Source organism: Piliocolobus tephrosceles, chromosome 6, assembly GCF_002776525.5.
Source record: "Piliocolobus tephrosceles isolate RC106 chromosome 6, ASM277652v3, whole genome shotgun sequence".
Classification (NCBI taxonomy): domain Eukaryota; kingdom Metazoa; phylum Chordata; class Mammalia; order Primates; family Cercopithecidae; genus Piliocolobus; species Piliocolobus tephrosceles.
The window spans coordinates 30,803,344-30,831,113 of NC_045439.1; the positions used below are offsets into that span (position 1 = coordinate 30,803,344).

Consider the following 27,770-nt stretch of genomic DNA (forward strand, 5'->3'; position numbering starts at 1 on the left):
CCACTGCACTCCAGTCCAGGCGACAGAGCAAGACTCCGCCTCAAAAAAAAAAAAAAATACAAAAATTAGCTGGGCGTGGTGGCGGGCGCCTGTAATCCCAGCTACTGGGGAGGCTGAGGCAGGAGAATCACTTACAACCGGAAGGCGAAAGTTAAAATGAGCCAAGATCCCGCCACTGCACTCCAGCCTGGGTGAGAAAAAAAAAAAAAGAATCCTAGAATGGGAATCTAGAGACCTTAGTCGTCCCCATGATTCTACACTGTGGAACTTGGAGAAATCATTTCTCTTTCTGAGATTTTGTTAGCATCCTTTGGTTTCCTTTAGCTTCTTTATTAATCACTGTTTGTCAATATCTGGATGCTATTTACATATATATGGCAGTATGAACTCAGTTAGACACGCATATTCCAAATCCTCTAGGGAAAAGTTACCATGAATGAATTGGCTTCCACAGTAATTATACGGGATTCCATTTAATTTGCAAAAATCATCACAAACTATACAAGAGTTTGAGATGGGATCACCTTCAAGTAACTATACAAAATTTACATATTACCTATAGTTTAAAATACAAAGAAAAGGAAGCTCTTTCACCTATCTTCTTTTCATAGAATTCATAGCTTTTAACGGCTAATACATTCTTCTGAATAGCTGATGTAATCTTCAGTAATCTTGTAGAATATTGCCCCTTTAACCTGAGAAAAATCATTTGTGATATAGCACTAAATAAGGCATTTAAAAGGAAAAATCTACTTGCAAAATCTACAAGTCCACTTTAACATTTTATATAAGCGAGAGAACACAACATTTGATTGAAGAAAAAGAGTATTCTCCTCATTGTTTAAAAGCTGAAGCACAGGATTCAACTGTTTCATAAAGTGGTAATATTATTAATAGTAAGAACAACAGGGTGAAAATAATGATTGATGCACATATTGATCAGGTTTGCAGAATCAGCTACAAACGAAGACAAATTTGAATCAGATTAACAATCAATGCCTTATGGAACATTTCCCCAGGACAATTTTCCTTAGTAAGAATTATTTCCTTCAGCCCCTAGCCAAACTAAAGCAAACTTAGCTCCCTACCTCCTTAATATGGGTCCTTGAAAAAGCAATCTACACTTAGCAGTCTGAACTTCTTAACACCTACTCATTCCCAGCCCCAAGAATTTGCTTCTGCTCCCTCTCTAATAACTGATTATTCTCAGTATGATCACCAAAGACTACCCCATTGCTAAGCCCAAACATCTGAAACTGATGACCACTCCTAACTTATTGGAGCTTTCTTCTCCCTTGGGTTCCAGGACACTGCTCTCTTCTGATTCTCCTCTTTCCACTCCTCCTTTCCTTCCTTCTCTTCTACCCAGATATTCAATGGTAGGTTTGCTCAGGGTGACACTCTCAGGTCTCCTTCCTTCTCAATTCTACTTTTCTCCTTAGGCAATCTCATGTATTCTCATGGCCACAATTAATATGATGATCACATCTTTAACCAAGTGTCTCCAGGACACCAAATTCATAATTCGAATTGCCTTTTGGACATCTTCACTAGGATATTCCATAGGTATTCAACACTCAACGAAATAGCCCTTGTTTTCTTTCCCTAAAACTGTTGGTTTGTTATTATTCTTCATCTTGAGAATGGTAACCCCATCCACCAGGCTCCAAACTAGAAACACTCTCTTACCACCTCCCAAATACAAGATGTCACCAAATCTCTATCACTCTTTCTTGTCTTTAATTTTTCTCTTTAGTTTCTTTTTCTCTCTTTTTTTTTTTTTTTTTCTGAGATGGAGTTTTGCTCTTGTCTCCCAGGCTAGAGTGCAATGGTGCGATCTCGGCTCACTGCAATCTCTACATCCCAGGTTCAAGCAATTCTCCTGCCTCAGCCTCCCAAGAAGCTGGCATTACAGGTGCCTGCCACCATGCCTGGCTAATTTTTGTATTTTTAGTAGAGATGTGGTTTTACCATGTTGGCCAGGCAGGTCTCAAACTCCTGACCTCAGTGATCCACCCTCCTTGGCCTCCCAAAGTGCTGGAATTACAGGCACGAGCCACTGTGCCCAGCCAGTTTCTTCCTCTTTAATCTCTTTAATCTTCTCTGTTCCCTTTTGAGGAATAATTTACATATGATGAAAGAGTTAGATCTAAGCATACAACTTGACAAGTCTTGATAATTGGACATATCCATGTAACCCACATGCCTATCAGCCCACACAGAATGTTTCCATCACCCCAAAAGGACCCCTTGTGCTGCTTCCTGGTAAGTATCCTGCCGTTTCCCCCATCCCTGATAACAACTAGTCTTATTCTTTCACCACAGATTAGTTTTGCTTCTTCTAGAATTTCACATAAATGGAATCATATGGTATATACTCTTTTGAGTCTGGTTTCTTTCATCTACCATGTTTCTGAGGTTCATCCATCTATCATTGCTTTTTGTTTTCAGGCAGATTTATCAAAGTCTAATTTACATACAATAAATTCACCCTTTAAAAGTATACATTTTGGTGAGTTTTGACAAATAGATGCAGTTGTCTACCACAAGACACAGGACAATTTTAACAAACATTCCCTTTTGCACCTCTCCAGTTGCACTCCCACCCTCAGCAACCACTGATCTTATTTTTGTCTGCTTTCTGCCTTTTCCAGAAAGTTAAATAAATGAAATTAATGTAATATGTAGTTTCTTGAGACTGGCTTCTTTCACTTAGCATTGTGCTTTAGAGATTTACCTATGTCGTTACACATACCAATAATGTAGTTCATTCCTTTTTATAGTTGAGTAGTATTCCATTATATGGACATACCACAATTTACTTATCCATTCAACAGTTGATGGACATTTGGATTGTTTCCAATTTTTGTCAATTATTACTAAAGCTGCTATAGACATTTGTACACAGGTATTCGTAAAAACATATTGTTTCAGTTCTTCTGGGAAAATACCTATGAGTGAGATTGCTGCGTCACCATGGTAAGTATATATTATCACAGCACACCTCTTACCACCTTAGTCATTTCCCTAGCACTTGCCTCTCCTAATTGTAGGCCATTCTTCACGGTAATCAGAATTATACTTTTCTTAAAAAAACAAACTTAACTCACATAGAGATAGGCAGTGAATTGTTCCAACAATAGACACTGATGTCAGCTTGGTTCCTAGAAGATTTTAAGTCAGTCACTGCTAGTAATGTTGTACCGTATTTCCTTTATTGTAATTCTGTCATCCTAAGCTTTGGATCAAATTATGATAAAAGTTAAAGAAAAATAGTAATAATCCTATTGCTCCCCTGCTCAAAAACTTCCAGTGGCTGTCTGTTAGCTACAAGATGAATTTAAACTTGTCAATTCTTTATATTCTGGCCCAAATCCACTTCCATAACTCTATCTCCTATTCCCCCATTCTATGCACACTACATCTAGTCATACTTCTTACCATTTCAAAAAAATCACATCCTGTCACGACACTGTATGTTGTTACATTACATTCCTGCTATTAAAAATGGCTTTCTGTGGATCCCCTAGACACAGCTAGTAACTCTTAGACATTCCTAGAACACCTGAGTCACTTATACTACTTGTACTGTCATTTATCATTTCATGTCTGCTCCTCCCTATCACTTGAGGGCAGGGTCCATGTTTCATTCATTGCTGTATTACAAGTAGCCTGCACCATAACTAGCACATAGGAAATACTTCAGAAATCCTGAATGAAAAAAATATATTTTAAGTGAAAAACAATGCATAGTTTTCGAGAAAGACAAAATAATTGGCAGCCACTTCCTACAAAATAATCCTGATCACAAGACTTGAAATATTTATAATAAAGCCACCAATCATAAAGAAAAAAAGAGAGATTCTTAGGAAGAACCTTACATATTAAAGCTGTATTAAGAAAAAGCCCGATAAAAGATAGTTTAGGGAGAGAGGGGGAAAAAAACATTTTCTCAAGAAAATAATAATCCATCCAAGGCCTAATAGATTACTAAACATGTCACACCACTAATTTTGGATCAATCCACTAACTCTCCCCAGAAATAAAGTCCCAGCTGAAGCTGTCGTCCCTGAGGCAATGGAAAGTGCTGACATTAGCCAGAACTCACTGCCACTGAAATGCTATTGTATGAAGGAAATTCTTTTTACCTTGGCTTTGGATTCAAACTGAAAAGCTAAAGAGGAAGTCTTTATATGGGGTCCAGAAGGAGAATTTTAGAAAAAAGCAGACCCACAAGAAAATGAAAAAATGCCCACAGCAAATTTGTTAGGTAGTCCAAGAAATCAATATGCTATCTGGTTACCAGATGTAAAGGTAGATTTGAAAGGAGTATTTAGGACTAGAGCAAAAGGAGTGTCCTTTCCAGGCCTGATCTGCTAGAAAGGATGATATCATTTTTCCTGAGATCCAGTTACGGCAGAGCAGAGGGAGAATCCAGGATATGGGGCATGCCAAAAGTGGCCGGACTCATAAGGACATGTCTTTATGTGGGTGGAGAAAGAGCCAGAGAGACCTGGCTCCCAAATTTGGCTTTGCCATTTATTAGCTGCATGACCTAGGACAACTTATTTAACCTTTCTGAATCTTTTTTCCATGTCTATAAAACACAGATAATACCAATCAAAATTGCTGAAGACTAAAAAGAAATAACCAGTGAAAACTAAATTAAAGGAAATAACCAATGTTTGCTTGATAAACAGTAGATACTTCCTACATAAGTTTCTTCTGTAGTAAACTTCCTTTCCCATCTAAACAGGGGTATATGATAAACCAAAAAAGGAGATTATTTCAAAAAGTGAAGAAACTGATGATTCTCATTATTTTTCTGTGGGTGGCCAAGTAGTTTACATTGTTGGAGAATGTACGCTGCCTGCTTTCATTCTTCCAACAATTATTTATGGACACCCTCTCTATAAGAACCTCAGGCTACCCTGTGAAATGGTCAAGAATGGTAGCAATAGAAAACCAAACCAGGTATCATTCAACAGAGAGGTGTTCTGGGGGCATGGTTGGTCCTGAGCAAACATGTCACTGGGCTTTGATCACAACAAGGCCAGGCTGATCAGTTCTACAAGTGGCCCCACAACTTGTCCCCATGATCCCAGGCCTGGGTCACAATCCATGATTTCAGCCATGCTCATACACAGAGACAAAGCCACTGTCAGCAGCAACATCTTTAAAGAACAGCTAACATCCTGTTGTTTTTGGCTGTTTATCTTCAACTGGTCAAAAAGCTATTCTCATAGCCGGTTGTATCTCACAATGCCAATTTGCTAAGGATATTTAAAGGATTGCTGTTTAAGCATATTATGTCACATGGTACCATATTTTCACAGTCTTGGAAGGCAGCAAAAATTAGATTGTAAAAAAATTGTCTTATTGAGGGAGGCATAAAAAATTCTATAAATCAAAGTCTTAAGATCAAGATTATTTGATTGCCAAAACCCATCTTCTGAAGCCCCATAGATCCAAGCTGAGTCATTTTGACCTGAGTTATTACACTCACTAACTCTAGAACCTGGGACAAGAGTTCATTTCTCAGGGTTTCAATTTGTACATCTGAACTAATTATTCTCTAAGGTCCTTATCAGATGTGCAAATCTAGGAAAAAGCATTAAATGACAAAGTTTCAGGTAGTTTGTATAGGTTCTCAAGTCTACATTTAAACACTAACAGTGCAACGGAGATATATATATATATCTCTTATCCTACATAAAATTTGGTTTGAGAGGAACAAACTTCATGGGAATACACTGCTGAAAGGCTAACCTATGACTTGCCCACAGCAGGAACTGAAGAAAAGTTGAATGTATAAATAAATAGGATGGGATATTGAAGATACCTGGAAACATAGTTGAGCATTACAGGTGGTAGGATGGGAAAGAGATCGTAGGATACAAATACTGAGATAGTAAGGGAATGCCCCTGGCAGAGATTCATAAGATGGAAGGACAGGAACAACCACCGAAAGAATATAGTGAACCCCATGTCTGGTCTGTTGGTTTCCCCTAAAAGCACCAATGCTCTGTTTAAGCCAAAATCTTCTGGGAAGCTTTCAATTCCTGTTTACTCTAAAATAAATGGGAAAAAAAAACTAGCTTATTCCTTGTAACTTAAACCCCAGGGGAAGTTAGGAGTCAGTGGGAGGCAGAGACTCATACAAACATACACACGTATACAGAATCATATCTGATGGGATGAGGTTAATGAAGCACACAAAATCCCAGGGCTGACAGGAAGTGGAATTAGAACCACAAAAGCCAAGAAGATAGTCAACAACTTAAAAAAACTCCAGATGCATTCAATTTATTAAAGCTGAATACAAGTAGGGAGGAAGAAAGGAGACCCATGGCTGATGAAACGGACTTAAGGGGTATTTCACTGAGTCAGAGAAAGTCACAGCTTCTTTCACGTCCGAACACTCTATTGCCAGTAAGTTCAATAATGAAGCTCCCAAGCTTCCAAAAGGCAATCAAGTTGTAAAACAAACCAAAAAAAGGAAACATTCAGAAGAGGTTTTATAATTAACTAGTTAGAACAAAGATTTTTACAGCAAGGGATATCAGAAATTTACCCTCACATAAGAGCCAAGTAGATGTAGAAAAATAAACTTTTATTTATCATTTAAAACTAATGAGATTTTGGAAGTTGGAGTTATGCTCCTAGTCCCAACCCCCCAACCCCATCCTCAAACAGTCTACAATAATTCTAAGAGTTCTAGGCCATTACCAAACCAGATCTATTGGGAAGTCTACTGTCAGGCCACCAAAAAAGCAATTAAAGCAAGTGCCAATCACTCACTCAAGAAACATTTCCTGAACATCCTCTAAGAGCAAAAGATGCTGACATGCAACTGGGCATGGTGGTACACACCTATAGTCCTAGCTACTCAGGAGGCTGAGGCAGGTGGATCCTTTGAGCCCAGGAGTTCAAGGCCAGACTGGGCAACATAGTGAGATCCTGTTTCAATTTTAAAAAAAAGTGCTAACATGCATGGTGGGGGCAAAACTGACGGAGATATTCTTACTGTCCTCAAGCAGTTTCCAGTCGACTACAGGAGACAAATACACACATGACTACCAGACAACATACAGATACTATTGTAGAGTCACAAACAAACAGAGTGCTGGGGGTATATGGGCAGGGCAGGCTAACTCTGGGAGCATTAGAAAAAAAACATTACCAAAGAAGTGACACTTGACTTTGTCTTGAAAAATGTCCGTAATTGATTAGGTAAAGTAATACAAGAAAGGCATTTCAGACACATGGTAAAACAGGTGCAGAGGTAGCGAGCAAGAAAAGGACCAGGTTTGGTAGCTCATGCCTGTAAGCCTAGTATTTGGGGAAGCCAAGGCAAGAGGATCACTTGAGACCATGAGTTCAAGGCTGCAGTGAGCTAAATATGATTGCGTCATTGCACTCTAGTCTGGGCAACAGCGAGACCCTGTCTGTAATACAAAACTAAACAAACAAACAAACAAACAAAATTTTAAAAGGGGACCAGATAAATGTTGAAAGCTCTGGTTTGGCAGAAGTAGAGTGAAATGGGAAGAAAGGACACTATTATGCTATTATGAATTCAAGAAAATAAACTCAGACACTGCTGAGGAAGTGTATGTATAAACAAAACATCATGATGTGATAGGAAAAGAGAATGATCAAACAAGCACAGAAAAGCATAATGCATAGTGAGGTCACATTTCTACAAAAAGTTTTTTAAAAAATTAGCCAGGCAGGATAACACATGCCTATAGTCCCAACTACTCGGGAGACTAAGATGGGAGGATCACTTGGGCCCAGGAGGTGAAGGCTGCAGTGAACGGTGATCATGTCACAGTACTCCAACCAGGGCAACAGAGCAAGACCTTGTCTCAAAAAAAAAGAACAGCATGAGGGGGGGAGGCAATGTGGAGAACTAAATCTTAGAAAAGAAATGGCAGTGTGCAAGGCACAGACAGAAGGAGAGTTTTTAGGCCAAACAGCGGAACTCATACAGTGGCACAAAACTACGGAGTGCTTAGAAGTATAGTATAGTATAGTACAGCTGGATTATAAGGTATATGAGGGGAAATGGAATTCTAGAAGAGTTACCTTAGAAGGCTTTCAGGTCATATTAAGTTTCCATTATACAATTTAAGCCTAGGGAACCATTTAAGGATTTTAGAAGACATGATTAGGTATGTATTTTAAAAAGTATATTACAACCTCTTCTTTTCCCATATAATTTTAGGTCCTGATTTATCTACCATCTTCTACTCGATCTCAACAATTCCCTTCAAGTGTCCCTCAAATATAGCCTGTTATGATAATCTGCTAAAGAGATCAAGAATTATGACGTCTAATTATAAAAATAACAAATAATTTGTATTGAGTACAACGTAAGGGCCAGGCATTGTGTCAAGCGCTTTGCGTGCATCATCTCATTTGATCTTCATGGTACTCTCAGAAGGGAGGAGGTAGACACCATCATTACTGCCATTTTATAGTTGAGGAAACAGGATTAGAGTAACTTGCTGAAAATCACAAAACTAGATAGGGATATATATAGTTACAAACCAAGGCTGTCAGGCTCTAAAACCCATGTTCTTTATTTCCCTGTTACTCTGCCTTCTAAGCAAGCCATGACTCTCATATCCTTACTACCTGTATCACTCCACACCACACTTTAATCATCCTCCCCATTAAAGACCCTAGTGTATTTTACTAACAAAGCCTAACACTGCCCTGCCAAAAGCCTATGTGACTTTAAAGACATTCACATGGGCAATCACAAATCCATTCATTTCCACATAGGAAGCAATGTCCATAGGCACCCTCAGTGCTACCATCATAGCTAGGATCAGTAGGTAAAATTTCCTGATCCTGTAGTTGTGAACTGCTTCTCTGTGCAGTCAGGGAGTTGGGGGTGGAGTGGAAGGGAAGGAGAAGGGGAAGAGAAAGAGGAAGAAAAGAAAGTGGAAGAGGAATGGGAGAAAGAGAGGAGGGGGAGGAACACACTAGAAAGAAGACTCAAACAAAAAGGAGGAGTCATCGGAAAATGGGAGAAAGCACATGCTGGTACCAGCCAGGGCTTCTTGGAACTGTTCCCAGTCTGGCTGCCAAGGAGCTCTGGAATATATTTGTTAGAGTTGGATTCCTGTACAGTCTGTTGCAGACTTTTTCTGACTGCACTCTGACAGAAAGACCAACACGTTCGTTCCAATCCCTGCTTCCCACACAGAAAGCTAGTTATTCCTCAGGGGACTTCTGACCAAGCTCACTATTGGCCTCTTAGTAGGCTCTTCATATGCTACATAAGCTTAGAAAGAAACAAAAGTCCATCACATACCTCTTCCTGCTAAAGAATCACTAAGCCTCTCTACCCAAGAATCCCATCCAACTTCCCAAGATCCTCTTCACAAACATGTTAAGCTTCTTGAGTCTCCTTACCAAAACAACTGCTGCGATGAGGAACAAAGGTTTTACAGGCAGTAGCAATAGCTAGTTCAGCAGAGATTATAGTCTTAATGATCAGGTCTTCTACATGGGCCATCAATGCTGCAAACAAAAATTTTTAAATTTCAGACTCAATACCAAAATACATGGATTAGGAACTGGATTCCAGATAACAATGTAACTATGAAAGCATGCGTGCTCAGTCAAAACAGTCTCTATGTGGCAGACTTCTGAATGGGTGCTATGGAGGCAGGCATATCTGTGAACAGTTCAACACAGTCAAGAATGTAGGTGCCAAGGGATACCCTCAGGTGGCCTCTTATGACAAAAGACAGACACCTAATGGAATAGGAGCCTCACTTCCTTTCTTACACTTCCCCATGACCCTTTCCCTTGTGAACTGAGACAGTCTCTTTTGGCACACAGTTTCCCATTCTGCTCAAGGCTCAGCAATTGTGCCCATTTTGATTTGAAGCCCTGTGCTCAAACAGTGCCCATTCTCCAGCTCAGCAACATGAATGAGAGAGATTAACTTAGAAAACTCAAAACTTGGGGCCAATATGGAGACAGGCAATTTGTTCTATAAAAAGCTGACCATATTTTAGTCGGTAGTTCAACATTCAAGAAGGGTAAATTCACTAAGAATTAAAGGAAAAAGTTACGCCTTTCAGACCAGAAACAAGAAAACGGATTTTGAGGGTAATGGAAAACCTGTTCCCCAGCTTGTCAACTGCAGGAAAAAGTAACACCAAGGACAATCATCCCGTCTCAGCAACACTATCAAAGCAATAGAGAATGATTCCTGGCAAGAGACAATGATAAAGTTATCTAAAGAAGAGAAGTCAAGAAGGAAAAAGGCCCAGTACTCACCGGTTGTATCTCTGCCTTCTTGTTTCAGGTACCTAAGCATAGCACTCATGCTCCATTTGTTTCCATAGTCCTCCACTTCTGGATCATCACAACTAAAACAAATTAATAAAGTCACATATGTAACTAGGCTTGGCTATAATAACAAGATTCTTTGCAAACAGCCTTCTTGTCTTTTTAAGTTTTTTTTTTTTTTTTTTTTAAATTCACTTTGCTGACTTCCAGTTACTCACTTTTTCTTGGTCCTTTTTGTTATATATCCTTTCATACCAATTTCTTCAATGGAAATGAAAATGCATATAGTTTGCCTTTTTCAAGAGGGTGGGGAAGAAGGCAGCAAATTCTTTAACCAAACAATTATGCATCAAGAAAGAGTGAGAGCAATGTGTGAAAGAAGGTAAACTAAGAATGGTTATAATAAATTAACAGATAATTAACCCTTGAGGTGAATGTCACCTGAGTACACAAAACAACCTCTGATGCCATTTTCAGACAAGAACTGAGTTGGGATGGGTAAGTGAGTTAACCTGGTGCAGCACACTGGTGAAATAATCCCACACAGAATTGCTTTGGCATCTGAAGCAGGCTCCCTCCTCTCTGGCATTAGACATAGCTTTTCTTGATATTTTTTGAGGTATCACTGAAGAGAGAGTGCACTGGAGTGACAGTAAGAGTGGGAAGGTATACTACTGCTATGGCAGCGGAGTGGTGAGCACAGCCTCCTGTGAATATTGGAAGAGCCCTGCAATCTGGAACCTGTGTTTTGCAGCTGTCTCCTCACTCCCTACCAGCATCCCACTTTCCACCAATTGTGCCTTTGCTCATCTTTCACAGTGGAGGTGTGATCTCTTCAGTCAATGCAAACGCTGCTCACAGGACATTTGACGAAACCTATATAGCTTCAGCAACTATTCTATCACTTCCAGATTCCTTTCTTTCTTTCCTTGGACCTGCTAAGAACCTATTTTTAGTCTGAGTAGAAAGTAACTATTTGGGTCTCTTTTCTACTTTTCTACTTTCTGGCAAAATGATCGGGATGAAAGAAAACAGAGCAAAAAGAATATTTCCACACAGCTGGGCTGGTACTCCCTTCCACCGAATCCTTTGCTGAGATGGCCTCATTTCTTTCTTTCTTTAATTTTTTCCTTTTCTTTTTCTTGATCATACAAGTATTTATTTTACAAAAATTTAGAAAATACATAATAGCACAGAGAAGAAAATAAAAATCACTCACTCACAATCCTACCCACTATAGTTAAGCTAAATTAACACTTCGGTATTACTTCTGGTCTTTTCTTCCTGCCCGCTCAGCAAAAATAAGCAGCTTTAGATATCTCATATTCAAGCAAGAACATAAGTTGCATGTGCTGATAACCTGCTTTTTCCACCTACAAATATACAGCAATGAACATTCTTATCGCTGATCCTGTGTGTACATCTCTTATTTCTTAAGGTTAAGTTCCTAGAAATGGAACTGCAGGGTCAAAGGGTACAGTCATTTTTTAAGCTTTTGATATGTTTGCCAAGCGCTGAAATGACCTCATTTCTTAACTTCTAAAACGTTCCATATGCCTATTAAATTCCCATCCCTAAGTCAAGTGAGGGAAGGCAATGAGGAAGAAAAACTTGTGAAAGCACAATTTGGTAGAGAAAGGTGACACTGTTAACTGGGGAGGCAATGGAAAAGCAGCAGGAGATATGCCTCAACACTGTTATATGACTAACAGTTTTCCATAAATGGTACATGGACATTAATGTAACGTTATCCTCCAGTGCCACATGTTACCTTTCCACCACTACAACACCCGCATCTGAGACTGACACCTCTGACTTCTGGCTCAGACACAGCCAGTACCTGACATAGTCTCCACTCTTCTTGTTCACACTGTAGTTTGTTAGATGCATGAACTGGTTCCGAATGTTCTTGGCTCCTTGATCATATCGCACAGTTGCAAACCTGATAGAAGGGAAACAGGTTAAATGCCAGGAAGAGTTTCAAGGACATACAGGCTGGAACTGAGGATCAATGAGATAATAATAAAGGAGGGTAATATCATTATCTAACAAATACCGAGTGCCTACGAAGTGCTAACTCCCATTCTAAGTGTTTTATAATGTCATACTTCATTCAATCCTTAAAGCAACCCTATGAAGTAGTAGATAATATTGTATCCAAGTGGAAAAATAGATGTGAAAACAAAATGCGGTCTATTAAATAATTTGTTCAAGATCACACCAACTCCAAAACCCATGTACTTAATCACAACAAGACACTGCTTCTCTTATATAGAACATTACACCAATAGGAAGAACGAGAATTGAAAATATAGCTATTTACAACCTGGGAAATTGTGTGTAGGATACTGTGATACAGCATTAGCTGGTCAAGAAATAACAACGGGCTGGGCATGGTGGCTCATGCCTGTAATCTCAACGCTTTGGGAGGCCGAGGCAGGAGGACTGCTCGAGCCCAGGAGTTTGAGACCAGCCTAGGCAACAGAGCAAGAATCTATCTCTACAAAAAATTAACAAATTAAGCAGGCGTGGTAGTGTGCACCTGTAGTCCCAGCTACTTGGAAAGCTAAGGCGAGAAGACTGCTTGAGCCCAGGAGACAGAGGCTGCAGTGAACTGTGATTGCACCACTACACTCCAGCCTAGGCAACAGACACACTTACTGAGTGCCCACACAGTGCCTGGTACTACAGCATTCAATGAAAAAAATTAAGCAAAAAGAAAAAAGGACAGCACAGCTATATACAGGCTTAGAGCTCACATCCATAGAAAGAATAGAACTGATCCATAATACTCATTTAAAAAAGAATGATAATGACAGCATTAACAGCAGACAAAGCAAAACAGCATAAATATGGGCACAGTGCAAGAGACTTAGTCCTGAATTTGGAATGAAGGCAAAAGAAAGAAGAATAAAACATGGAGCCCGCTGAAAACAGGGAAGCAATATGATATCCTGGACTGTTGTCAAAAGAAGACCAAAGTATAAAATATATGTGCCTCCGAAGGAAGTAACCAGGGAAAGAGAGAACTTTCCAGTGATGCTCAGTATCAACAAAAGGACACTCAAGGCGAATGGTTATGGTAAATATTAACCCCTGTTTACATACCACTGTAACCATATCACCCTTCACTACAGTGGTATTCCCAAGAGGCATATCCAAGTGTGTGAAAAAAAAAGGAAGGCCACAAGTTTATTTTCATATGACTTACAAATTATTTACATATGCTTACTCAGACTATGAAGTCAACATGAATTTTCACCACATTAAAGGTCAGCATTAAAAAATTTTCCTCTTCTCTGTTTCTTCTCATCCACCCACTATCTCCACTCCCTAATTCCCTGTACCAGAAATATACAAGAGCCAAAGAAAGAAAAGTGAAAAGAAAAAAACCCAAACCCAAAAAACTAAAATAAACAAACACAAGGATAGGAAAAAGGATGTGGACAAAGAAAATCATGACTAGGCTAAAAGACAAGAGTTTGATGAGCATTATTACGTCTATGCTTGAGAAGGACCCCAGATTTTCTAGAAACTTCCAACTTCCAGTAGTTACCACTTAACTTCTAGCCATGTCACACCCCAGTGCCCTGGTGAGTAAGCCTTGCCTATGCATCCCAATCTTCCTCTGATAGACTGTCCAAGCAAGTTGAAGACAGTCACTCTCTGAATTCTTGTGAGATGCAAAGGGGTCCCGTGCTGGCCCCACAGAGGCTGCCTGCCTCAGCCAGACATTACCTCAAGGTGACATCCCTCCTGCCATCCTCTCCCCGCAATGAATAATAAGTTAGAAGGAGAGGAAAGCCTCTGCTTCAGAAAAAGAGGCTTTTCATCTCTTGTAGTTACTACAAGTACCTGATCTAACTTGGTCAACATGAAAAGCCTGATAAAAGTCTGTGGTAAGCTGGAATCTGGTACCAACACATTGGTCATTCCTACATTCTTTTCTTCAAGAGGGCTGCACATCTTAAAAAAAAAAAAAAAAAAAAAAAAAATTCATGTTTCTTCTTCCTAATCCTCCTTTTCACTGGAGTGTTTTATTCTGAACCCCAGCAAGGATAAGATTTCTAATATCAAAGCATGGAATTCTAAACTGAGTGTATGAAGCAGAAGGAAGCAAAAATTAAAGTGAAACAAAAAAGCTTAAAGGAAAAGTTCCCCCGAAGGGTGAAAGTGCTCCACTCCGTATCTCCCTCAGTCTAGTGGGGAACATATACTATGTAGAGAAAAGGTGTGTGCTCATCTTTCCTCCTACCCCAGTAAAAGCTTATAGCTATCACTAAAATCCATATTAAATAAGCCATCATCAACATCTGATCACTATTTTCTTTTTTATTGTCTAGACCAGAGGTCACATTAGTCTTGAATCTGACCTACTGGTCAAGTTCTGATTAACCTACAAAAGCTTTGTTTTTTTTTTTAAACTTTAATTACCTGAACAACATATAAAAATCAGACCTTCCTTCTTGCAACCCAGTGGTAGCCAGGGCCCACATGAGGAAGATTGTGAGTAACCAAAAAAAAAAAAAAGGAAGATGGTGACTAGGATGGGAAGTCAGCCAGAAGCAAAAGGAGGTTTTCTAAGCAGGGTGGCCACCAAATAGAGGTCTAAATCCATATAAAAACGGCATCTGAGTGGGACAGTGGCCCAGTGGGGTAATGAATCTGGCCACATACAAAGGAATTGAGCAAATAAATAAATATTTCAAAGATACTGGGAGCCAGATTTCCTGCTGTTGGAGAAGAGATTTTAAAATATGAAAAGCAAAAAATGAGAAGGAACTCTGTAGTTTTGAACTAGAATTGTGGGTACTAGTATAAACTTCTGGTTTTCAACAATATATTAGAGACATATATGGAAATATAGATGTACGTGTATATGTACATATATACATAATTTCCTAATTCTGTTCATGGCCAGGATCTGAAAGCAGAAATGCCCCAGGACAGTGAGCATATCTAGCACCCAGATATTGATTTCTAAATACTATACTCCATGAAAAAGCAACCAGTGCTCCTTGGAGAAATGGTTGATTTCAGGGCTAGAACAGAGAAAGAACAAGATGAGCTGGAAACATCTTGTGCTCAAAGAATGATAAAGACATGTCAAAAGGACACAAAGCCAGCTTGAGAGGTCTCCCATTGGCCAAATCTGGGACAATTTGAGCATCAAAATAAATCATGATAGTAAAGAATTATAACCCATTAAATAAAATAGGAATGCTTGAGTCTGCATTGGTATAAACAAATAGATGAATAAATAAATAAGAAGAGAAAGCTCTTCCTTACGGAAAAATGCCAAAAAATAAAAGTAAAAGTTATGATGGAATTAGAAAATCATCATTTGGCAACTACCATAGCAATAATTCATTAAGGCAAGAAAAATCAATAGATTTCTCTTAAAACTGAGAAATGAGATGAAGAATGAAATTTTACCTGATTTAAAGCATCTCCCTATAAAATACTTACTAATTACAAACGGTAAGACCAAATAACTTTACAGTGCAAGAATCTAGTAGATATCACCTACAGCAAGTAGTCAAACACCATTAAATGACTAGCATGTGCCATCAGACATAATGCAATGACAAGAATTAGTATCACTTTTGTGGCATTCTGGCCCCAAATGCATTACCTAGGTCTCTTCATGAGAAAATATCAGACAAGCCCAAATTGAGGGACAATCCACAAAATGGCCTGTAATCTTCAAAAATGCTGAGATCATGAAAGTCAAAGAATGACTAAGAAACTGTTTCAAACTGAAGGAGACTAAAGAGACCTGACGGCTAAACACAACATGTGATCCCTGATTGGATCCTTTTGTAGTTTAAAAAAAAAATTCCTTAGGATAACTGGCAGAATTGGAATGAGATCTCTAGACATAGGGTAAAAGGCAATTTTTCACATAATTCTTACAGGTCTTACAACTCTATAAGTTCAAAATGGTTTCAAAGTTAAAAGTGTAAAACAGTGGTTTGTTTCACAATAAAAATCTACATGTTCAAGCCACACTTAACAAACCAGATCTGGCAATATCAGTGTCAGCTGCTGGCACTAAGTAGCAAATGCCTCTAGATGGTACATGTACTCTCCATTCTCCAGTCTCCACTCTTCTTTCAGTGAATGTACTTGTGAGCATTTATGTTAGTGACCTTTGATTTAGACCATCATATAGTATAAAATTTCACCTTCTTTAGGTCTGAAGTTTCAACACAATTTCTCTATTAACAATAATCTAAAAGAGCACTATTTACTAGGTACTCCAGGACCACGTTTGCACATACAACCATTCGTCACTTAACAATGGGGATATGTTCTGAGAAATGCATTGACAGGCCAATTTCATCATTGTGTGAACATCATAGAGGATACTGACACAAACCTGGATGGTATAGCCTACTACACACCTAGGATAGATAGTATAGTCTCTTGCTCCTAGGCTACAAACCTGTACAGCATTGTACTATACTCAATACTGTAGGCAACCGGAATACAATGGTAAGTATCTGTGTATCTAAACATAGGAAAAGTAATACATGTGTTATGAGATTACAATGTCACTAGGCGACAGACATTTTTCAGCTCCATTACAATCTTATGGGACTACCATAGTATATGTGGTCCTTCCTTGCCCATTGTTATATAGCACGACTACATGACTGCACTCATCCTAATGTAGGCGAACATTTACACAATGGAGTCTTGAATCTCCCTCTTAACGAGATCAAGATTTAGGAAAGTTCTCACGACAGACCTTTAAGGCCTTGACCTTCAAGCTAAGAAAAAGTGGGGGAGTTCCTACTTTCTTTGCTAAATTCAAAACCTTAGGTACTATTTCTCAGCCTATTGATGAATATAGAACTATTTGCCGCCCCCTCCCCCTTTTTTAACCACACTGCAAACAAATATGAATTGTCTTTGACAATATCTTTATTTTGACAATAAATTTTTAAATCGTAAGTTACATTTCCTTTTTGCTTTCTAATGTCTCTCCCTGAGAATCAAGACAATGGTAATAATTTGTCTAAAAGTCTGAATGTCTGTGTGGAGAAAAGATTTCAATGTTTGGCATACGGTAGGGACTTGGCAAACATTAACTGAAACTGCACTGGAGTTGCTTGCTCCAAGATCTTTACCAATATGGAACCAAAATAAGAAGGAAACCAGAGAGTTAGCGGCATCTTTTAAACTCTCTTCCCCTATTCAAAAACTAGTCTGTTCTTCTAAGAATATGACCCCACATATTCTTTTTTTTTTTTTTTTCTGTCCTGCTGTTTTCTTAAAAACTTTTTTTTTTTAATACCGTATCTTCTTATGGTCAGAGTCACAGGCATTCTAGACATAGAAGTTTAACATCCTCTTTGGTAGTTATATTTCCTGACAAACATTCACTACAAATGTACAAAGAAAAGAGAAGGCCAGCCTCGGGGAGCCCCTTGCTGTGGCACATGAGTTATCCTTCAACAGGTGTAGGCATTTTGAGGCAGAGAGGTCTGGATGATGAAGAGACAGCACCTCAGGCAGCCTTGCCAGGAGCCACTGGGTTTCATCCTGGCCTGACCCAGAAAAATCTTATGGAAGAGAACAAGAGGCCCAAGAGCTCTCTGATCTGCTGTCAACCAGCTGCAGCCGGGAGACTGCCAAAGTGCTGCAGTGACTAGGCAGCGCCCTACAGAGCCGTCTGGGAGGGGATTACCAGCCTGATCCCTTGTCTTTAGAGCCAGAAATGACTCAAACTTCACAAACAGCAAGGGCCTGCCAGGGAGGGTGACAATGAGCACTGGAAAGGGTTTTCTCCCCCTTGTTGGTGTCTCTTCCCCCTACTTGCTGCTGTGGCAGATTCTGGACAGTGTGCAGCCTGTGAGGTAATCTGAATTCCTTGGCAACCAGCAAGTACCTGAATTCTTTCAAAACCGCAGGAATCCAGCAGAGAAAAGGTAAATATCCCTGCGGAGCCAGTGTTAATTAGCAAGGAAGGCTACTGAAGAAGGAACTGGGGGTGGGGAGAAAGGGAAAGGCAGTACACATGTTTTGGGGTCTTTTCTGAATTCCCACTGAATAATATGGCTGAGGCAGAAAAAAGGCTGTTCCATCCGGGACCTTCCCAGAGTCCTCTCCTCCCACCTCCACCGCATGGGTGGAACTCAGCTCCCTGGATGGGTACTCAGACGCCCCGCAAGTTGCTAGAGCTGCCTATCTTTGGGTCTCTGGCAACACGTTTGGTTTTTAACTCCATTTTGTTTTAATTTTTTTGAACATTTTATTTTTCCTGTTTCAGTGAAAATCAGGCTGTTAGCTTCATCTCAGAAAGGGCTCTGTCAAATCATCTAAACCCAATACTGGATCCACCTAAAGCTGTAAAATCCAGGACAAAATCTTTTGGGATTCCACCCCTGACGGGAAAAAGAATCTGCACCATTTTGGTAGAGCGCAGCACCCCTCTGTGGAAACTGAGTGTCCCCTGGTGGTGCAAAACAGCAACATGCAAGCAAAAAGTCAAAAGCACAGAGGACCTCTGAGGGCTACTGTGACAATCACAAGAAGTTGCACCCAAATACCAGGGGGAACAATTGCAACACTTCTTCAATATTTTACCCACACATAAGAAAACAGAGTTCTCCCACTTCTTACGTTAATAAAACAATAAGGACAACTAAAAACACTCACCTATACAGAAACTAGGGTTTTCGTAAATTTAATTTTGTGTAAAAAAATTTACACAAAATAACTTATATCACAAAACTGTCTTGTGAAATGAACTTCATCTTTCTGTCCCCTAGCATTAATTTGAGGTCCAAAACAGAAGTGACAGGGTGTAAAAGAATTCATTTCTAAAGAAGAAAATGAATTGTATTTGCCTCCTGTTCCATCTCTTTAGGAAAGATGATGGTTTTTCTTGTTGAGCCTCAGTGTAACCCAGTAATCTCATCCCAAACTGATTATCTTCAGTTATATCTACATAAAATACATGTGGCCCAAGATAACTAAAAGCTGCAGATCTGGAGATGCTACAGACTGTCGACATAGTTGAACAGACTCTGAGGGTTACAACAAAGCAAGTGAATGTCAAGATACAGAATGAGTGAAGACACAAGAACTTAGGCACATTGAAATTACTGCATGGAACAATGTACCCTCATGGGACTCTCGCAAACAGCGCATCAGATTGCCATGTGTCATGCTTTTGTAAAGCTTTGATAAAGCTTTTTTATTCACCTACACTTTCAGGTAAACCTAACCAAAGCCCTGAAAATTCATGTTGTTTTCTGGTCCACTTGGTCTGAGTTTTTTAAAAGCTGTTTTTCTAATTATCCTGAGAAAAAACATCCATTGACTATATGTGTGTGTGTGTGTGTATGTGTATATATATATATAAATTTTTTTGTTTCTGCTGGAAGCAAAAGGGTTATACTTAATTCAGTAGATTCTGACTTCCAACACACAACCAGTTAGCCAAAGCACTTGCATATTTGTAGTAAATTCTATAATAAACATTGGTGCTATTGTTCTCACATTGTGCTCTGAACCAGAAAGGTCTTAAAATTGTGCCAAATTTCACCCATAGAGAGGGCTGTTAATATTGTTGGTGACAATATCTTTGGAATATTAAGCAAAACATATTGGTATGATATCCTTGAGAAACAGTGAAGCACAACTTCCATCTCTTTTCTCTATTCCCAAAGTCCAATTTTTGGCAGGACATAATCAGTTTCTAAAACTTGACACAGGAGAGAAGTTAAGGTGAGGATGAGCAGAGGAAGGAGAATGATGAAACTTATAATACAAAAGAGAGAAAGCTCAGAAGTCTCAAATTATAAAGCTGAAAATCCTCAGCACCTTGCATATCTGAGAAGTTAGGAGTGTATTTTACCTTCATTTTGTTCTAAATAACATAAGGAATGGCTTTTTTTCTTTTTTTTTTTTTTTCATGAGATGCGGTCTCGCAATGTTGACCAAGCTGGTCTTGAACGCCTGGCCTCAGGCAATCCTCCCATCTCAGCCTCCCAAAGTGCTAGGATTACAGGTGTGAGCCACCACACCTGGCCAGGAATAGGCTTTTACACCTAATTTTGTATAGTGATCCTTCATGAGAGCACATGTGTCTACAAACATTATCAACAATTTCTTTCCTATAAAAACCTGATTAGAGCTAGTAGTCAGCTCATGTTCAGATGCCTGGTCCAGCCCTTTATCTAATAACTGGGAGATGTTTCAGTTCTTCCCTTTCTCAATTTTCAAGAAACAAGAGGCCAGAACTAGGGAGTTTTGGTAGTCTCCAATGTTCCCAGGGCTCAAACTCAAAATCTCAGTTAAGAATATGACGGGACTTATAAATGCTGTCACTGCCACCTAGAGGGGAATGGAACACAGAGCTCCACTAGCGAGAAGGCTTGGTTAGTCCACTTTCACTGATTTCAAGTCATAGGATACATTTCAAAAAAACTAAGTCTCTAAAATCATTAAAAGACCATTCTAAAATAATAGTTGTCAGAGTACAATAATATTTGTCAAAGCACCTGTACATAAATAGGTAGCCTTCTTTTATCCATGGTATTTCCCATCTTCCAATTGCATTTTCTAAAATACAGAGACATACACAGACCAGGCTTTTTTAGCTTGTTGTGACCACTCACAGATGCAAACCACCTCCTAAACTGCTATGCTTTATAACAAGCTTGTCCAACCTGAGGCCCACAGGCTGCATACAGCCCAGGACAGCTTTGAATGTGGCCCAACACAAATTTATAAACGTTCTTAAAATATTATGAGTTTTTTTTGCAATTTTTTTTAAGCTCATCAGCTACTGTTAGTGTATTTTACGTGTGGCCCAAGACAATTCTTCCTCCAATGTGGCCCAGGGAAGCCAAAAGATTGGACACCCCTGCTCTATATCAAAGGCACTACGCATGAAAAGAACTTCAGGGCGAACTAGTTGGCTAATACAAAAATTTAGTTTTGTTGGGGAGAAGAACACAGCATAGTAGTTGCATACTTATTTTAAACAATTTAAAGGGTTTATGAAAACAATTACCTATAAAATTCTGTGGCTATAGGACACAAAACTTCAAAATATAACAACTTGAACTTAATCTCGTAAGTCACATTACCTTAAAACTTAAAAAGCACCTCAACAGGCCAGGTGTGGTGGCTCACACCGGTAATCTCAGCACTTTGGGAGGCCGAGGTGGGCAGATCATGAAGTCAGGAGATCAAGACCATCCTGGCTAACACAGTGAAACCCCATCTCTACTAAAAATACAAAAAATTAGCTGGGCATAGTGGTGGGCACCTGTAGTCCCAGCTACTTGGGAGGCTGAGGCAGGAGAATGGCGTTAACCCAGGAGGCGGAGCTTGCAGTGAGCCGAGATCGCGCCACTGCACTCCAGCCTGGGTGACACAGCAAGACTGCATCTCAAAAAAAAAAAAAAAAAACTCAATTAATACCTTCTAAATATGAGAGGGCATAAAATAGTCTGAGCTCTGAGCTCTGGAGTCAGATCCATGAGGTGAAATCCCCATCCCACTTCTCCCATCTCTAAATCTGTTTCCTCAACTGCAAAAACGCATTAACTAAAAGGTTGTTGCGAGGATGAAAATAAATGCCTGGCATATAATAGACAAATAAAGGTAGGATTTTATTTTTCTTTCTACATCTATCCTGAAGAACAACGGCAAATTATCTTAATATCCTAGGCGCGTCATAACAATTGTCACTGCAGGAAAATACCATATGATCCTGGATCAGTGCTGGGGCAGATGTTTACGCACCTTATGGGTGGACATGCAGTGAGATTACAGACAAATAAGCCTAATTTCTGAAGTTCTTTTTAGGCATAGTGGCTTTGATGTTATAGAGCACAGCAGGTGAGGAGGTGGGTTGCATCTGTAAGCAGTAATGACAAGTGAAAATAGCATGATCTGATTTAATAAACTTGTTAATGGGTCCACTCTTAATATACCCACCCAACCCCTACACCCCAAAACAGCTTCTCACCTAGCCAATCCTTCTTCATAGAGATAGATGACAAGAGGATCATAGGAAGTCACCAGCACATAGAGGCGCACATCAAACTTGAAATCTAAAAAAAAAAGTATGTATTCACACACAAAAAAACTAAGTTCATTTATTTCCCGTTACAGAATAAACAACGAAACCAAGAAACGTGAAAGAAAGAACATTCCTTCTCTCCACGTGAAACACACACTGCCCACATACCTTGACTTTGGAGGATAACTAATAATTATACTATATAATGGTACCATATACATAGTATTATGTATATAGTACATAATAAAAAAGTATAATGTATATATACATTAATATAACCCTAATGTATATATAATGTATATGTGTATATGTCATCTTCATATATATTATTGCATAATTTTCATACATATATTAATTACTATATAACTTATAAAGCACTTTCTCTTATATTGTCTCATTTCACCTTCAAATAAATCCCGAGAGATAGGTAAGGAACCTGCTGCCTTTCTGGAGTCACATACGTCAAGAATTTCACAACAGTATAATAAAGACTTACTAGAGAAGGCTATGAAAAGTTTAAAAAGTTTAGCAAAGATCTGGCCCAATTTGGTCAAGGGCCTAATCACAACTCACCATCTATGAGCAGGGGGTTGTTAATGTAACGGGAGACCAGAATGTTCTCTTCCAGGGAAATCTGGTTTGGCTATTGAGTAAACAGAAAGAATGAAAGAATAGAAATACACAGGAATCCTAATTTACAATAAGGGAGCAAAGTTCTTAACCTTTAAAGAAATGGAAAACTAAAATTCTGGTTAAAAGTTTCCTCCAAGGTACCCATATATTCAGTTGGCCATATAATATCACTTCTATAACACTATAGGCATCCAATTATGAAGCAGGAAAAATAAATTTAAACAGTACCTCTCACATAATAAATACAGCCTAAATAGCTTTAAAGATATGTATATACATGATATTAAATAGTTACATGCTAAGAAAATAAGAGCCACTTTAAAAATAAATAAAAACTTGCTTTCTCCCTACTGTAAAGTAAAATAGAAATTTAAAACTACTACTACTATTCTTAAATGAAGGCTTTCATTAAGATGTTTAGAGAATTTACAGATCCACAATGGATCCTAGCATTTCCTCCATAAAATGAGATAGATGTTTAATTGATTCACTTAAGGGTATTTGCTAAGCAACTGTATGCAAAGAGTGAATACAATCTTTTAAAGATTTCTTCGATGAAAAATAGTTGTTGAAAAACTGCACTGGGATACCATGATGAAGATAACAGATATAATCTCTGCCTGGCAGATTTAAGATTCAGTAAATCCCTATCCCTGAAAAGTTTAATATTTAGGTAGAGGAACAGCAAAATATAGAATGTAAAAGAACACAAAGCAGCATTTCTATAAATATAAGATGTCAGGTTGCAAAGTTAAAGTGCAGACCAATCAGGTGGGACCAGTCAGGGAAGACTTGTCCCGGAAGAGCAGATGCAGAAATGAATGGTGAAGGCTGGGAAGTACATGGTGGAGAAGAAAGGAGCCCATCATGGGAAGATGGCGTACATCAAGCCCAGCAGAAAGGAGGGTGGGCCGATTCACAGACCTGGGGCTAAAACACTGAACTGGGAAATTATGAAAGACATGGTTAAACAATGAGGAGGGAGGGACCCCACTGGCAAAGGGATGTGAACCCCTGGCAAACAGAGTTTATATTTAGCATGGTGGAAAGCAGGAAATTATTGTGGATTCTAGATTAAGGAAACAGCAAGATTAAAATATCTTGGGGGAAAAGAAAAGAAAAAACACCTTCATGTGTGATTAGATAAAGCTGGAAGTCACAATCCATGTAGGACAAAAGGGCTCCAAAAGGGAAGTGGTAATGATAATAATTAGGTTGATCATAGCTACAGTAAAGGCAACAGAAATAACCATCAACATTTGCAGAAACAAAATTTAACAAACGTACTAAACATATGGATGTGCCAAGTGCTGTTCTAAGTCTGTTCACAGGATTATTTCACTTAATCCTCACCCAACACCATGAGGCAGGTATACCACCATCCACATCTTACAGATGAAAAAAGAATCAGAGAGGGTTAGGGACCTGCTCAAAGTCACAGAGCTAATAAGCAATACAGCAGCAATGGAATCCAGACAGTCTTCCTCACAGGCTTTGCTTTTAGGCATTATTCTTACCTCTTCCCAATATTCTGCTCTCAAATTTAATTGTCCCCCAAATTCAAAAGTTTGTCTTCATAATAATGCATTTCCTACCCTCAATAATACTGTTTCTCATATGATAATTTTGTGACCTATAACATTATACACAATCACTATGAGCAGCTGTGAAGTCAGAATGAGACTCCTCTCATTTCCCACTGCTGCTATCTCAAAGTCAGAACACAGCTTTCACAACCCATCTCTACGCATCACAGGAACACAATGACATCATTACTGATTCATCCCTAATGAACTCCATCACCCATACCATTTCCTGATTCCCTTACATTTCTTGATCAGCTTCTCATACGTATTATCTCCATTTTGAATCTTCTCAGTGAGAATTGATGCAATCACTGTACAGCTGCAGGCTATGTTGTAAACGTATAATCAAACAACCACAGCTTTCTTCCTACTGAGTAGAACCTATAGGCTACAATAAATATCTAGTCACCCAACTTTTCCCCACAGCAGAGAATATGCTGATAGTGGTCGTCATTCCATGACACATCTAATGCCCATGCCCATTTCCTCTCCTCCCTTGCTCACCATACACATTTATCATTTGAGTTACACGTAACATAAACCCTTACATTATTTAGGTAACTTTACTATGTGTTCTATTGTCTTTATCCCTCACTTCTATCTGCATTGGGAGTTAAACTGTAGGCTCTCAGAAGAAAAGAAAGGTTTGGGTATAGTTTCTTTGCATAGCGTTACAGACTGAAGAGCAACTAAGAGAAACTTTTTGATACCTTCAGGCCTGTTTCCTTTTCATCAATCCCCAGTTAACTCATTTCAAATTATTTCAATTTAAAGCTCAAACTGCCTCCCAAAGTATGCTAAAGTAGGAATCTGAATTGTTGGGAAAGTTGGAAACACATCTTTCTTTTTCTGAGACAGTGTCTCACTTCTTGGCCCAGGCTGGTGACCAATGGCGTGATTTCGGCTCACTGCAACCTCCGCCTCCCAGGTTCAAGCAATTCTCCTGCCTCAGCCTCCCCAGTAGTTGGGATTACAAGCACATGCCACCACACCCGGCTAATTTTTTTATTTTTAGTAGAGACAGGGCTTCACCACGTTGGCCAGGCTGGTCTCAAACTCCTGGCCTCAAGTGATGTGCCCACCTTGGCCTCCCAAAGTGCTGGGATTACAGGCGTGAGCCACCGCACCTGGCTGGAAACATGTCTTTCTAACTGGACCTTAAGATTAAAGCTCATGGTATCCGTTAAGTCATTGTAAAGGAGAATAGTATGGATTAAGAGTGTCTATGCTGGAATCATCTGGACCTGAGTTACAACCTTGACTCTACCACTTACTAAGGAAATGTTAACTACCTCATAGGGTTCATATATGGATTAAAAGAGATTATGTTTAGAAAGGACAGTGGGAGGCTCAATAAACATTAGTTATGATTACTGCAAACTTAACAGAATATATGTGGTTCTAATTACAAAGTCCCACAGCTCAACAGCATTCATCACGACCTGCCACATGCCATTCTACTCAGAGTACTGAGTAGCAGTATTATGAAAATTAAGAGATACATAATAATTAGAAGAATTTCTCAAAAGCTTTTAAGGAGTGACAACACAGTAGGTACGCCCGAAATACTTGTTAAGAAATGAGAAAAACAGAAGGAACCTAAGATAAAAACATATAAGCAAACAGAAACAAGAGAGTACAGAATTATATTCACAAATATAGGAGGGACTGGAGTGACCTAACATTCTCCTAATACGTGCAAGTCTCAGAGCATGTATCAATATTGTATTTACCATGGATCATGTGTGAGACAAGGATGACTCAACTTGACTTTCATAATCAAATTCATACCTTAATCAGAAAACACCCATTCTTTCCCCTCCTTGATCTGAATATACTAAATTGGGAAAATACAGCCTTTAGCCATGGTTACTGAAGGAGTGGAGCAAACACAGCTCTGTTCCTTTCTATGCTGTATTTCTAGAGTTAAAGAGCACATCCTTATGAGACCACATTAGCCAACCAAGCGAGATGCTTCCATCTGTGGTCCACACTTCTCTTTTCAGTGCCACATAAAAGTGATGATTTTGCTGTCCTTTATCCCGTTCTCGTAATGGTAAAAGTTGCTATTTGCAGAGAGTTTCCAAAAGGTTATGACTACTATAGGGAAGTTTTAATAAGTGGCCCTCTCACTCCAGTGGGAAGACAGGGGAAGATATTTCCATTTGGCCCTCACACCAACTCCATCCCCACTGCCTAAATCCCTCACTCACTCACATTAGTTCTGCTCCCAGACCCTCGCCGCAGCCTTCCCTCTCCTCACCCTCCTGCTCAAATCTAAAAGGAAAGCAGGCAGCAGCCTTGGAAAGAGTTACTTCATCCAGTTGGCTAATGGGTCACATATTCCATGGGAAAGGATCCAGGTATGGAAAAGCGGGGATGGTTATGCCTTTTGTGTAAGCAGAGAGAAGAGTATTAACAACATGGTTTGCAGGTCTGGGTAAAAGGTGGTAAAATTCCAGTTTCGGGGTGAAACAGGAGTATTTTCCCATTATGTCCGCATGTTGCCAGCTCCCCTCATGCCTCCTGGCATCTTCCCAGGCTTCTGTCTGGCACTTCCACTAAATACCTAAAAGAATCAGACTCATTCCAAAGCTTCACAAAGAGGGAGGGGGAAGGCAAAAGGTCCTGCCAAGTACTTTGATCTATGCAGGGGGTCTCAAGGGATTCAGCCCAAGGAGAGGTGGGAGGGAGAAAAAGGCTCTTACATAGCCTGCCAAACACATTCTCTAAAGACATGTCACCCTGTTGAGATTCAGCATCCAGGGAAGAGTTAGGGCGCAGGGTTCTCGGCTCCACCAAGCAAAGTTTAACTTTTCTATCCTTTATGATGCTAGCTTTAAAATAACAAATCACTAGGGCAACAGAGCATTCCAAAAGACAAAAGTCTCAGATGAGCTGGGAATAGATCCTATTCTTTTTGACTCATGTCTAAGAAAATAAAAAGCAAACTTGTACCATAGCTGACTTTCAACAGCAATTCCATTTGGCAGCTAAAACCCAAACCCAAACTAGTGCCGTCTATGAGATTCAAACAACACTGGAGCTCCTGGCACAGAGCTGAAGGAAAAGTTGTTGGAGAGGGGCCTTCATCACCAAGGTCAGAGCAGAGACAAGAGGAGACAGAGCCAAGGCATATGACCATGACCTTATGTCACAGGAGACTCAGGGTAAAAGGCCTCCAG

The 27,770-nt window shown here is 39.4% G+C and overlaps 1 protein-coding gene across 11 annotated transcripts in view; it reads right to left on the reverse strand.

Moving 5' to 3' along the window:
• Positions 1-27,770, reverse strand: part of TTLL5 (tubulin tyrosine ligase like 5) — a 301,096-nt gene that overhangs the window by 235,138 nt on the left and 38,188 nt on the right. For all 11 annotated transcript variants that reach the window (XM_023184491.2, XM_023184480.2, XM_023184475.2 and 8 more), the window contains exons 8-12: positions 22,940-23,009; positions 22,313-22,397; positions 12,158-12,259; positions 10,306-10,397; positions 9,430-9,537 (exon numbers count right to left, since the gene is read on the reverse strand). In XM_023184491.2, coding sequence (XP_023040259.2) covers positions 9,430-9,537; positions 10,306-10,397; positions 12,158-12,259; positions 22,313-22,397; positions 22,940-23,009 — 457 coding nt within the window. The remainder of the gene's footprint in view (positions 1-9,429; positions 9,538-10,305; positions 10,398-12,157; positions 12,260-22,312; positions 22,398-22,939; positions 23,010-27,770) is intronic.